The sequence below is a fragment of the Pygocentrus nattereri genome, chromosome 6, assembly GCF_015220715.1.
Source record: "Pygocentrus nattereri isolate fPygNat1 chromosome 6, fPygNat1.pri, whole genome shotgun sequence".
Taxonomy (NCBI): Eukaryota; Metazoa; Chordata; class Actinopteri; order Characiformes; family Serrasalmidae; genus Pygocentrus; species Pygocentrus nattereri.
In genome coordinates this window covers 43797306-43810125 of record NC_051216.1, presented here as the reverse complement: position 1 = coordinate 43810125, position 12820 = coordinate 43797306, and the positions used below count along the sequence as shown (strand labels likewise).

The 12820-nt window shown below is 41.4% G+C and overlaps 1 protein-coding gene across 1 annotated transcript in view; it reads left to right on the top strand.

Annotated features, from left to right (window-relative positions):
* Nucleotides 1-12820, top strand: part of pth2ra (parathyroid hormone 2 receptor a) — a 108573-nt gene that overhangs the window by 30163 nt on the left and 65590 nt on the right. The window contains exons 3-5 of the mRNA XM_017702971.2: nt 1947-2057; nt 3916-4031; nt 4117-4214. Of these exons, the coding sequence (XP_017558460.1) occupies nt 1947-2057; nt 3916-4031; nt 4117-4214 (325 nt within the window). The remainder of the gene's footprint in view (nt 1-1946; nt 2058-3915; nt 4032-4116; nt 4215-12820) is intronic.

The window sequence follows — 12820 nt, the reverse complement described above, 5'->3', positions numbered from 1 at the left end:
TTTAAAACTTTTGGACTTAGTTACCAATGTTCTCCTAAAATGGAAGTTCTGAAAACAAAGTGTACAAAAAATTGTCTTTAATTTTTAACTCAAATAGCTTGATCACATATATATATATATATATATATATATATATACGTATATAGAGTTTTTTCTTTGTTTTTTCTTTGCTTCCCTGTTGTTATGGGGCTCACACAGACTTCAAAAGTAACACAGAACAGATAACAATGCAGAAAAAAGACTGAGACAAGCAAAATACTTTCATAGTAAAAAAGATTAAAGACAAAACAAAAGTATCGGGACCAGAGGAGCCTGAGAGGGTGTGCGTGGGTGGGAGGGGGTGAGGGAGACTGTGATCCTCTTTCATATGCATTACTTTGTTGCTGATGTGGAGGGTAAAGCACATATAACTTCAGATAATGTAGATATTAAGCCTAAATGTTGAAGTAGTACGGTAGCACTGTAGTGCGTTGTATTGAAGCTGCAAACTGCTGTGAGCAGCTTCACTGTAGTGCAGCATTCATAAGGCTACACTGCATCCTACATAAGCTTGTCATGACACGGGACTTTTCCCCAATTTTCTCCCTTGTTTATTTGTATCCAATTCCACCCACTAGTTAGGACTCCCCCTCATATGATACCACCAGTGCTAGGAGGGCGAAGGCCAGCACAAGCTTCCTCTGAGACCTGTGAAGCCATCGTATATCTTCAAGCTGCTGCAACATCACGGGGACAGCCGAACGCACTCAGAGGAAAATGCCAACCGCCAGATCTGTTACATCAGCCAACAGACGCCTGCGCTGACTAGCATCATGTTCAGTGATGGGGGGAGAAGGGGGGCCATGACCCACCCAGAAAAAGCGAGGCCAGTTGTGCTCTCTTGGACTCACCAGGGATCGAACTCGTGACCTACTGATGTACATAAACATTCAGAAAAACTTAGTTTAAGAGGTGTCGTCAGTCAGAAAAGCTGCTTTTGTCAACTGTGATTAGAGATTAAGAGACCCTTATTAGTCCCACAACCAGGAAATTTCACCCATCTGTGAAGTGAAACACCACATACACACTAGTGAGCACACACACACACTAGGGGGAAGTGAGCACACTTGCCCAGAGCAGTGGGCAGCCCAATCCGCAGCACCCGGAGAGCAGTTGGGGGTTAGGTGTCTTGCTCAAGGACACCTCAGTCGGCTCTGGGGATCGAACCGGCGACCTTTTGGTCACGAGGCGGGTTCCCAAACCTGCAGCCCATGACTGCCCCCAAATGATGTCAAGTTAACTTAGGTTGGGTGGTCATGACACTGTTCTGGGTGATCTGAAAGCGTGTTATAGCGACTGACTTTGTAGCTTAGTGTATATCACAGTGACAGCACTGACTAAGTGACGTAGCTTAAATCTTATACATAGTCAAATGAAACTCACTATACAGACTGTAGTCCATCTGTTTCTCTGATACTTTGTTACCCCCCTTTTATCATGTTCTTCAGTGGTCAGGACCCCCACAGGTATTATTTGGGTGGTGGATCATTCTCACCATTGACATGGTGGTATGTAAGAGTGTGTGTTGTGCTGGTATGAGTGGATCAGACACAACAGTGTTGCTGGAGTGTGTCCACTCACTGTCCACTCCTATCTTGTTGATCCACCTTGTAGATGTAAAGTCAGGGGCAGTAGCTCATCTCTTGCTGCACAGTTTGTGTCGGTCATCCTCTCGTCCTTCATAAGTGGTCACAGGACGCTGTTGCCTGGATAATTGTGGCTGGTGGACTATTCAGTCCAGCTGTGGTGAACAATGTGACCTTGATAAAGCCCTTTTTTGAACATGATTTTCCTTGCAGTACAATCTTAATTAGTAATTAATACCTTATTATAACAAGGAGATAACATTTCAATTCAGTGAATTATGTAAATTTAATCATTGCTGCTTTTTTTCTTTGTGGAAACAGTGGACGAGTGTCCTCCAGAGTGGGATGGTCTGATCTGCTGGCCGCAGGGGTACCCTGGAACTCTAACCAAAGTGCCCTGTCCCAGATACATCTACGATTTCAACCATGCAGGTACGACCGCTGTTAAGTTGGGATTATAATGAAACTGTGGAGTTCTAAGTTTGACCACTTCAAATTTTCAATGAGACCACTTAAAAATGCCATTTTTCTGCAAATTTTTGTGCACAATTTCTTATTTGCTGAGTTTAACATGCTGAAAAAAAAGAAACTTTGCATTTACTTTTACACAGGCCACATTTTATGTTTAAGATTTATTTCTATGTGAAATTCAGCAAATAAAGTAATCGTGCATTAAAACGTGCAGAAGTGCGTTCCCTGTAGAGGATCTATTTACTTCTTTTCGCTTAAATCAAGAAAGCATTTTTTGATGGGGCGCCCAAACTTTTGCATACGACTCACCGTCAGATCAAAACCTTGTACAAGTTTTCAGGAGAAGGAAAAAACATTCTTCACTTTGAATGGAATTTAAAATGAAAGTTTTAAGATTTCATTCTATATCAATTTTTCAATGTTGCTCTTGGTCCATTCATTACAAATAAAGTCAGAACAACCACAAAACTATTAATTTTGTTTGAAAATTTTAAATCTCTCTTGAAATACTGAAGTTTTTTTTTTAATAATTATCACTTGCCCCTGGCCAGGCTCTGGCTCCAGCTCTTGTGTCCATCTTAGCTTAGCTCCACCCCCTTGTCAAGTCCCTCACCTGTGTTTTGTTTGTAGCTCCTCTTGTTAATTTTTGTTCTCTGGTGTTTCTAATCAGTGAGAAACTTCCAGTTCAGTTTGAACTTGAAAACCTTCTGTCAGTTTGGATGGTGATAAACTTACCGTATGTGAACATCTTGCCTTAACGATTCCTACATTACAATCAAACTAGTGAAATGTATAAATAAACTTATTTATAGTGAAATGCAACAATGTTGGTGCTCTGGTCAAGTGATATTTTGTCAAAGTGAGGATAAGTACACATTCTCTATAGACACCACATTGCTGCACATTTTAATTATGTTATTTACCATTTTAAGGTGCCACGGAATGCATTTAGTCAGTATTTGCAATTATTTTCTGATGCCTACATGGAAGTCAGGTTGAAAAATGCCCAGATGTGGTTTTACATGCCCATTTAAGAACCTATGATTTGGCCCTAGAATGAAACAGGCTGGTTTCCCTTTTTTTGAGGGGCTCAGAAATAATCTAATGAGCTCTGCTCTGATTGGCTCGTTTAAAGTGAGGTACTGCAATTAGTGTGTGTCGTGCTGGTACAAGTGGATCACTTTTTAAACACCTCAGTGTCACTGCTGGACTGAGAACAGTCCACCAGCCAAAAATATCCAGCCAACAGCGTCCTGTGGGCAGCGCCCTGTGACCACTGATGAAGGACTAGAGGACGACCAACACAAACTGTGCAGCAGCAGATGAGCTGTCGTCTCTGACTTTACATCTACAAGGTGGACCAAGAAGGTAGGAGTGTCTAATAGAGTGGACAGTGAGTGGACACAGTGTTTAAAAACTCCAGCACTGCTGTCTAATCCACTCGTACCAGCACAACACACACTAACACACCACCACGTCAGCGTTAATGCAGTGCTGAGAATGATCCACCACCCAAATAGCACCTGCTCTGTGAGGGTCCATGGGGGTCCTGACCACTGAAGAACAGGGTAACAGAGTATCAGAGAAACAGATGGACTACAGTCTGTAACTGTAGAACTACAGAGTGCAGCTATACAGTAAGTGGAGCTGATAAAGTGGACAATGAGTGTAGAAACAAGGAGGTGGTCATGATGTTATATACATATTCTTAAAATGCCGTAGAAGAACCACATTTAATTCCCTCAATGAACAGCTCTTTGAAACCACTCAAGTCACCACTTACAAGTGCTCTGCTCTCTAACTGTGGGCTGTTTTGCAGGCCATGCCTACAGGCGATGTGATTCCAATAGTTCTTGGGTGCTTGGCGAGAGCTTGAATAAGACATGGGTCAATTACACAGAGTGCATCAAGTCCCCTGGACCAAACAGAGATCGAGTAAGTCGCAGTGCAGTACCATATTCTTCTTTGTTCCCACTGTATATAAACATCCTCTCCAGCTAAACTCTATTTCTGTCCACAGCAAGTCTTTTTCGAGAGGCTTCATATCATGTACACCGTGGGCTACGCTGTGTCCTTCGGGTCCTTACTGGTGGCCATCCTCATCATTGGATATTTTAGGTGAGACTGTGTGTCTCATTCCTGTGTGTTTCTGTGGATTGATTGTGCTTGCTGGACTCACTCATCTGCTTACTGTATCCAAAGGATTTCACGTACCTGCTCATCCTCCGTTTCTTCTGAAATGAAGGGTGTTAAAAAGGCGTTTGTCCTCTTTTTGATGCAGTAGCAGCCTCTACTCCTCTAGGAAGGCTTTATACAAATTGTTGGAACATTGCTGTGAGGATTTGATTGCATTCAGCCACAAGAGCGTTAGTGCGGTCAGGTACTGATGTTGGATGCAGTTCTGGCTCTTCAGCTCATCCCAAAAGGTAGTGGATGGAGCGCCATCACTCTGCAGAATGCAGTTCCACTGCCCAGCAGCCCAAAGCTGATGGGCTTTATACCTCTTTAGCATTAGTCACGGTGTGGCTGCTCCAGAGCATCCCATTCTATTGCTTTTAAAGGGAGATCCGACTAGCTGTGCCAGCTCAAATGAACACCCGCATCAGTAATTCACGACTTAGAAAGAATGATTTTTGTGGATAATTTTGGAAATATAGTGTCTATTTCAGACATCTAATTCATTTAAAAATTAATAACATCCAAGAAGAATGAAGAACTTCACTCTTGGCACAGGGTTCTCAATTAAGGGGCATGACCATGACCGTTTTTATGGGGGTAGTGGGTGCTTTGGGGGGGCAGTGAGACCATTTTGAGGTCTACTATCTGAGTACATATACGATTGCATGTAAAATTTGCATTACATGTAGTTAGAAAGCAGCTCCTGGTTTGACCAATCAGTGCTCAGTAAATTGAGCTCATGATGTAATTGATGATATTAACGAGTCTCTGTGGCGGCTGTGAAGGTGTCAAGGAAAAATATGGACCCAAGAAATTCTTGTTACTGTTTATTGTTTTTATGTTTATTTGAATTATGAATACGACTTTATTCTAATGTATACCGTGATAAACTCACTGCTGAGGGCAACTGTTTAAAAATTTGCTTAGATGCCTGAAACTTTCACACAGTACGGTATGTACTAATGTCTTAAGTATTGTTGATGGAGTATATTTTGATGAAAATGCGTATGGCTTACAAAGCTGGTAGTGAACCCGTTTTTCTTCGTACGTACATTTTATAAAATGCGTCTAAATGTAGCTTTTCTATTGTGGTAGTTGTTCACAATTGATCGATATCAATAAAGCTGCAGTTGTGTTGTTTGTTTTATCTCAGCACGGCCCTCTTTGTGGAGAGGTGTGAATGGTTTTCACAGCAGGAGGCTCACACCAAAGATCACTGTCCAAAAAAAAAAAAAAAAAAAAAAGTACTTCAGTTTTTTAGTTTTCTACATTAGTTGAGCCCAGCAGCCCTTCACATTGTGTGAGAATTTTATTATGATTGGACCAATAGAAAAGCTCCAAAGTTGCTTGGAATACAATCTCCTTACATTAACTTTCCTTGAAATTTAACAATATTTTTGTCTTCTCCTGTAAAGTTACAATTTTTGGAGATACTTGATATATTAAACCAAGTCAATGGGGTGAAAAGTAATACAGTTCCTGTCTGCATAATGTCTTGCATCTTTCACTTTGACCATCACCTGTCTCTCAAGGCAACAACAGCATCTTCTGCAGAAAAACCCACCAGTTGGCTGAACGAAGCCTAAAGAAAACTTTTTTTTTCATTAGTTAATCAGGAAATAACGGCTAAAGTTTGGTAAAATGGGCCTGATTTCGCGCTGGTGTTAATGGGGACTCGGGCCTCTGTTGTCTGCATTAAAGGGGGAATGACTCGAACTATTTTCACATGCCTGCTCTCGCTTCACGGATCTTCTCTGTTCTCTTTCCTCCCATTTCAAACCTCATAGCTCTCTAGCAGCTCAACATTTCACATTACACTCAAACAGAGCCAATAGGGTGCTACTTAACCTGATTACTTTTTCCAGACTGTCTGCATAATTAAATCTTTAAGGTGTAAACCGAGTCAGTAAGTGGTTTGTTGTGAAATGTTCCATTCTACAAAAGCTTGGGGGTGATGGGAACCAGATGTCTGAAGAGCTTAATGCCTCTAAAATCTCCATCATCGAAAGTTATTACATGAAATGATTACAAATAAACTGGTAACTTCTGCAGCAAATGCAGGGCATTGTTAGGCAACAGTCCCCAAAGGAAACCATCAAAAGCTCAGAAGACACGTGTCATTTTGAACAGTCCCCACATGAAGAAATAAAAACCAATAAGCTTCCCAATAAAGAACACATTAATGAATTTCCAATAATGAATTCCCTTAAAACTGCTGAGAAACATGACGTTTAATGCACTGTCTTTCAGTGAGACGGGTAAAAATGAACGGGTTCCTCTTTTGAGTTTTGGCTACTTTTAAGCTTCTTGGCTTCTGAGATGATTTGTGTCATTGCTTATTGTAACCCAGTCTATGCGAATCACATTAAAATTGCACAACAACATCTGGCCAAACAGCTGCAGAAACAATGAGCACAAGCATGTGAGAGACCCAAGCACATTCAGGAACAGAACAGTGCGTAAGTGGAAAGAGCTGATGGGGAACATTCAAACAAAAAACGCTGACAATGCGTACGAGCTCGGCAGCGCAAGTGCGCAGTCATTCCAACCTCAAGCCATAATTTTGCTTTTGAATGTTTTGAAATATAATAAACTGCCTTGCTCTTTTCACGTTTAGTACTGAGAACAAACGAAACGAAACAAAAAGCGGAGAGCAGCCCGACATCCACCAAGGGCAGTCTGTACATCCTAATCAGCTTTGTTGCTGCTGAAGCTGTTGCTGCATCGGTGGAAAAAAAAATGGTATCCTAATGTAACCCACTGCATTCCTGAAACAAAGGCATGTATTTGCTTTCGTTCATGGACGCTTTAACCTGCTTGTGGGCTACAGGTGGTCATGGGCTCTGTGTTAGGCCAGTCAGCGCCTCCACCACTGCCATCCGTTACTGCTTGAAGTTTAACCCAGAGCCTGACTGCTAACAGCCATAGATGGTCAACGTGGAAACTTTGCCCTGGGAAGGGCATCCATTCCCAACCCAAGATGGAGTTTGCTTTCCCAGGTCCTTGAAAATCCCAATTTTCTGTTCCACTCTAATTGGTGCTGCCATCACATTCAGATGCCTATAACTGCTGCACCTTTTAAGGTGGAATGGAATCTTGATCCATTCAAATAGGAGTATGAATAACATGAATAGGAAGCACGTTTCAGCCTCACTTATGTCCATAAGCTCAAACAGTTTGAGGAGTTTGCAAGCCGAAAACAGACATGGCGAATTGATGTTCGAAAAACCAACAGTGAAGTAGCTGTTGACTATAGTAGCTGTTGACTAGTTCACTATAAAGCCTGCGTCCACTCACCAACATCTGAGCGAAAAATGTAACTACCCAAGTTAAAACAGACAGCTGAGATGTACAAAAGATGGGAGGAACATAAAACCCCTGAACCTGATAATCAAGGCCAAAAACAAACTGCCACAGTGGACATGAAAAAGGTTTATGGTCCATTTATGTCTTACCTTTGATGCTTTGACATTTTCACAAAGCCTGGTTCACACTTTTGTAGTGAAAGAGCCCTGTAAATACCAATCTCACAGAAAGATGATGACCACAGTGCTTTTTGTGGTCAGAAAATGACAAATTCCAGGACAATATCTCACTTTAAAACACCTGTAATTTCATCTTTTAACCATGACTGGAGCTTCAAATTGCAAATTCAAGCTTCAAAACACTGATGCACTGAACTTAATCGGAGGCTTGAGGGATAGCAACGGTTGCCATGCAGTGATTGGAGGAGAGTGTAATGATTTAATTGGCAAGAATATAGTGATGGTACTCACAGTGAACCAATTTTGCTTGTAAGAAAATAGCCTATTCAAATATTCTTTCCCCATTTGACTGAGTAAGCATGTGATGAATCTTGGTAGAGCTAGGTATTGGAGGGGAAATAAAGAAATCTCACTGAAACAAAACAAAGCCAATCAGAGGCCCTAGTTTACCCAGGGCCCCGGGGCTTCAGCCCCAGTGAGCCCATGTATTAAATTGATCCTGCCTTTATTTGAAAGGGAAAAACTAATAGATACTAAGTAAGCTATGATTGCACTCGCTGCTCAGACTCATCCTAAACTGACTTGTGACTCAGACACCCTTAAATAACTCAGGACTCAACTCAGACTCACCCATAAATGACTCATAACTTGAACTCGCCCTTAAGTGAATAAGATTCAACTCAGACTCATCCTTAAATACCTCGCATTTGGTCTTAACTGACACACAACTTGACTCAGACTTGCCCTTAACTGACTAGCGATTCAACTCAGACTCGCCTTTCACTGACTCACACACACTGTCTTAAGTGACTTGTGACTCAACTCAAGCTCCTTAACTGACTCATGAGACATCTCGGCCTCACCCTTAATTAACTCATGACTTACATCAGACTTACTTAACTGACTCTTGACATGACTCCAACTTGCCCTTTAATGATTTGTAATTTGACTCACACTTACCCTCAACTGACTCAACTCAGACTTGCCTTTAACTGCCTCAGACTGCCCTTTAAATTGCTCATGACCTGACTCAGACTCGGCCTTATGTTTTGAATGTATGTAGTGATCTACCATGAGTACTTACTGTTAGCTTCGGTTAAACCTACTATAGTTACTACAGCTGTATGGGACTTACTCCCTAACGCTGGGCCAGTGCGGTGTACACCAAGAAAATGGTACAAGCTTGAATGCTTGACCCCTACAGTCAGGGGGTCCAGGTGCTCTGTTATGCTGTAGAGGCCTTTGATCAGCATGCGTTGGGACCACTTGTCCTCTTAGAAAGCTATCGGTACAAAGTTCATTCTATAATAAAACATTTCCATGATGGCAACACCTCGATCCACAGAGCATGAGGGTTCACAGTTGCCAGACCTAAACCCAGTTCAACGTTTTAAGACCACCATTCTACACCACCATCATCAGAACCCCAACTAAGGGAACATGTTTTGGAAGAATGGTGTTCCATACCTCCAGTACCATCCCAGAGACTTCTATTCCAAGGTGCATTGAAACATCTGGCAGGTTGTGTTGTGTCCAGCACTTTAAGACACCTGTGGTGTTTTTTCCTTTGTTACCTGTCTACTAAAATATGAGGTTAGGTTTTTTTTTTTGCTTGTCTGCCACACAAGAGCAGAGGTACTTGTCTGCAAAGCAGTGTTCATACACTCAATTTTTATGGTAAAAAGGTAAAAAAGGAATATAAATTTCATGAGGCCTCCACTAATTGGTACTGCTTTTCACAATCAATCTAAGAGCTGAATTGCAGCAGCTGTTCTTTGTGACATAATGCTGATGATTATAGTGCTGAAACAGTCAGAGCTTGATTGGGTAGATAGAAAATGATAGCAGACCAAGGTAGCACTCGGCTAAAGCAGTGTTCCCCTTGTCCACTGCCCATCATCAAAACAAAAGGCTTTGTTACTCAGGCATTAGCCATATCTTCTGGAGATCATAAGGTCGACCCCTGGGGAATCCTAGAGAGCAAACTGCCCTCCCTCTTCAATCACTCAGCACAATGCTAGCCAATACTGGCATTTGTTAGGTGATGTAACAGCATTCAGCAGCTCAGTTGAGTTGTCCAATAGTAGCAGGTGGTAAACCGGCCTAAATATATGCAAGAAATAAGTCTAGTCCACTGCATCCCAAGGTAGCAGCCATAAAGGAATGTCTGGCTGTTTGGGGATAGGCTTAGTCCAACATGTACACCAGAGTGATGTGCATACCACCTTGAAGCCTTGTACACACAAGACGCTGTGGACCAGCTGGTACTGATGTGTGAATGCAATATTTTCCAAATTCCAGCAGTGACTAAACTAGATGATATAAAACACTTGTAGATGCCTCATGTTTTCAACAGGAGAAAGTTTTGGACTGCAGGCAGCCCAGTCTAGCACCCACACTCTCTAATTATACAGCTGTGCTGCTGTTACTCATCCAGAACGTGCCTTGCCATTGTCCTGTTGAAATGAGCATTGATGTCCCTGAAAAAGACGTCATACAGAAGGCAGCATATGTTACTCCAAAATGTGTTCGCTGTTAATTGTGCCTTCAATTCCTCATCAGGCAACAATAAACCTGCTGTCCATATTCTCCATAAGCAATCAGAAAGGTTGACTCTTTTGACCATAATACATGTTTCTACTGTGCATTTATGTACATTGTTGTTATATGGCTTCCGTAGTACATAGTACAGTGTTGACTTGCATTTGTGGATGCGGTGATTGTTTTTGCTGATGGTTTGTCGAAGTGTCCGGATTCCCTGAATCTTGATGTTTCACACTGTAAAGGGGGAAATACCTAAAACCCTTGCAACAGCTTATTGCACATTAGGCCTCATTCACCAACCATTCTTCCTAAAATCCACTTAGTTTTCACAAAGTTTACAGACCTTCACCAATGCTTTCTTATGAGGGATTTGTTCTCAGGCAAGAAGGGAATCTACACACACTCAAGAGCACAAAGATGCGAAGGTCTTAGGACCTTTTACGAGAACAAATTAAAGAAAAACTTAGGAAGACATTGGTGAAAAAGCTGTTTAAACTGTTGGTTTATTCCCTGACAATTTTTGGTCGAGTGGCGAACCTCAACCCATCCTTGCTCCTAAAGGACTAGGCCTTTGCTGGATGTTATTGCACTGAAGCATGACTGCATCACCTGTTTAAGATGTTTTTTGAACTTTTCACAACCTTTTTAGCCTTAAATTGCCCCGTGTCCCAACTTTTTTTGGAATATGTTGCAGTGATGTTGATAAGGTAAAACATTAAGTATCATTGCACTGTTTCAGTTTAACCCCTTAAACAGCCAGAGCCCACTGGCAGGGCTAAAGTTTTATTACACACTTCTACCAAGCTTAGAAAAGCTTGGGTTCAAATACAGATCAAAGTGGAATTACAAATCATATCTTGCAGATTTTTTGGGGTTAATTACAAGATCTGTTCTGGCTCCTACTTTTAGATGAAGGCTGTAGAGTTTAAATCATTTTTGGCGTAAAGCTTTCTTGCTTTTAACACATCTCGGATGTAAGCAAACCTGGAAACACAGAGGAGCCTCAAGAGATAAATACTTAAATGCATGATTAACCATTAGTTCCTTGAAACATCTCGGAGTCTGCTAGTTATCAAAGCATTGGCCCTGATCTTCTCCAGAAGGCATTTCAGGGCTGCAGGTGTGAGGAAGCTTCTGAACTTTTATATTCAGTGATGGTAAAGGGAAAAAAGGAGCCATTTCTCTCTTACTAGGTCTTCCTTCATCTCTCCTTTTCGGCTGGACCATGAAAGAAAAGATTTTGTACAAAATAGCCAGTAAGTAGGCCAAATAAGATGCTGAATTGAGTCATCTTCAGATGGGGGGAGTGATACTTGGCTCATCATGCCACTCTCCATGAAAACAGAAGATAATAAGGGGTATTAAGGTTTTTGGAGCATGCTTGATTAAAATTAATGAGCTTTGGGGCATTCAAGTGCTGAAAAAGATAAATGTACACAGTGGCACTAAGTGCTGCCTGTTCCAAAAGAACAATCTTGGCACCAAGCCTGTGTAATTCAAACCATAAGCCTTCATTTGCAAAGAGTTTTTTTAAAGTGTAACATTAGTACAATAAATGAAAATGTCAGGAAAAACCAGAGTAGCCTCAGTAACATTAAGCAGAAGAGCACCCTATGTCTATTGGACACACACACACTAAATATTTTTTATATATATTATAATATAATATAGGGGGCATGGTGGCGCGGTGGGTAGTGCTGTTGCCTCACAGCGAGGAGGGCCTGGGTTCGATTCCCCTGCCGGGTGACCGGGGTCCTCTCTGTGTGGAGTTTGCATGTTCTCCCCGCATCTGTGTGGGTTTTCTCCCACAGTCCAAAGATATGCGGTCAGGTTGATTGGACATGCTAAATTGCCCCTAGGTGTGAGTGTCTGTCTGCCCTGCGATGGATTGGTGACCTGTCCAGGGTGTACCCTGCCTTCTGGCCAAAGACTGCTGGGATAGGCTCCAGCACCCCCGTGACCCTGACGGAGAAGTGACTTAGAAAATGGATGGATATATATATATATATATATATATATATATATATATATATATATATATATATATATATATATATATGTATATGTATAAATAATCACACACACACACACACACAGGTCTACCAGGAGGTTGTTAGGAGTCTAATTTTCTCTGTTTTAATCCAGTTTTGGAAACTTGTTTTTCCATTTCGACTTTCTCTCCTGTATCATCTTCTCCGAAATATCTCCTGAAAAATGAATAAGTTGAACTAAGACTGGAAGTTGAATACATTAAAGCCTATTTTACTTTGACTTTGTCTTTCTAGTCCCACTTTATATGAAATCTTTTAGCTTCACTTTGAAAGAAATCTAAAAGATCTTAAAAAAATACACAGAAAAAAATGGAAGTATTATTTTCACAAGTTGATATTTAATTGTTCTGCCCGATGGCTGCTGGGATAAGCTCCAGCACCCACCCTCGACCCTGAGGGAGAAGCAGGTTAGAAAATGTGTGTGTGATATTTAGTTGTTAGGGTTTTTTTTTTTTTTTTTTTTTTA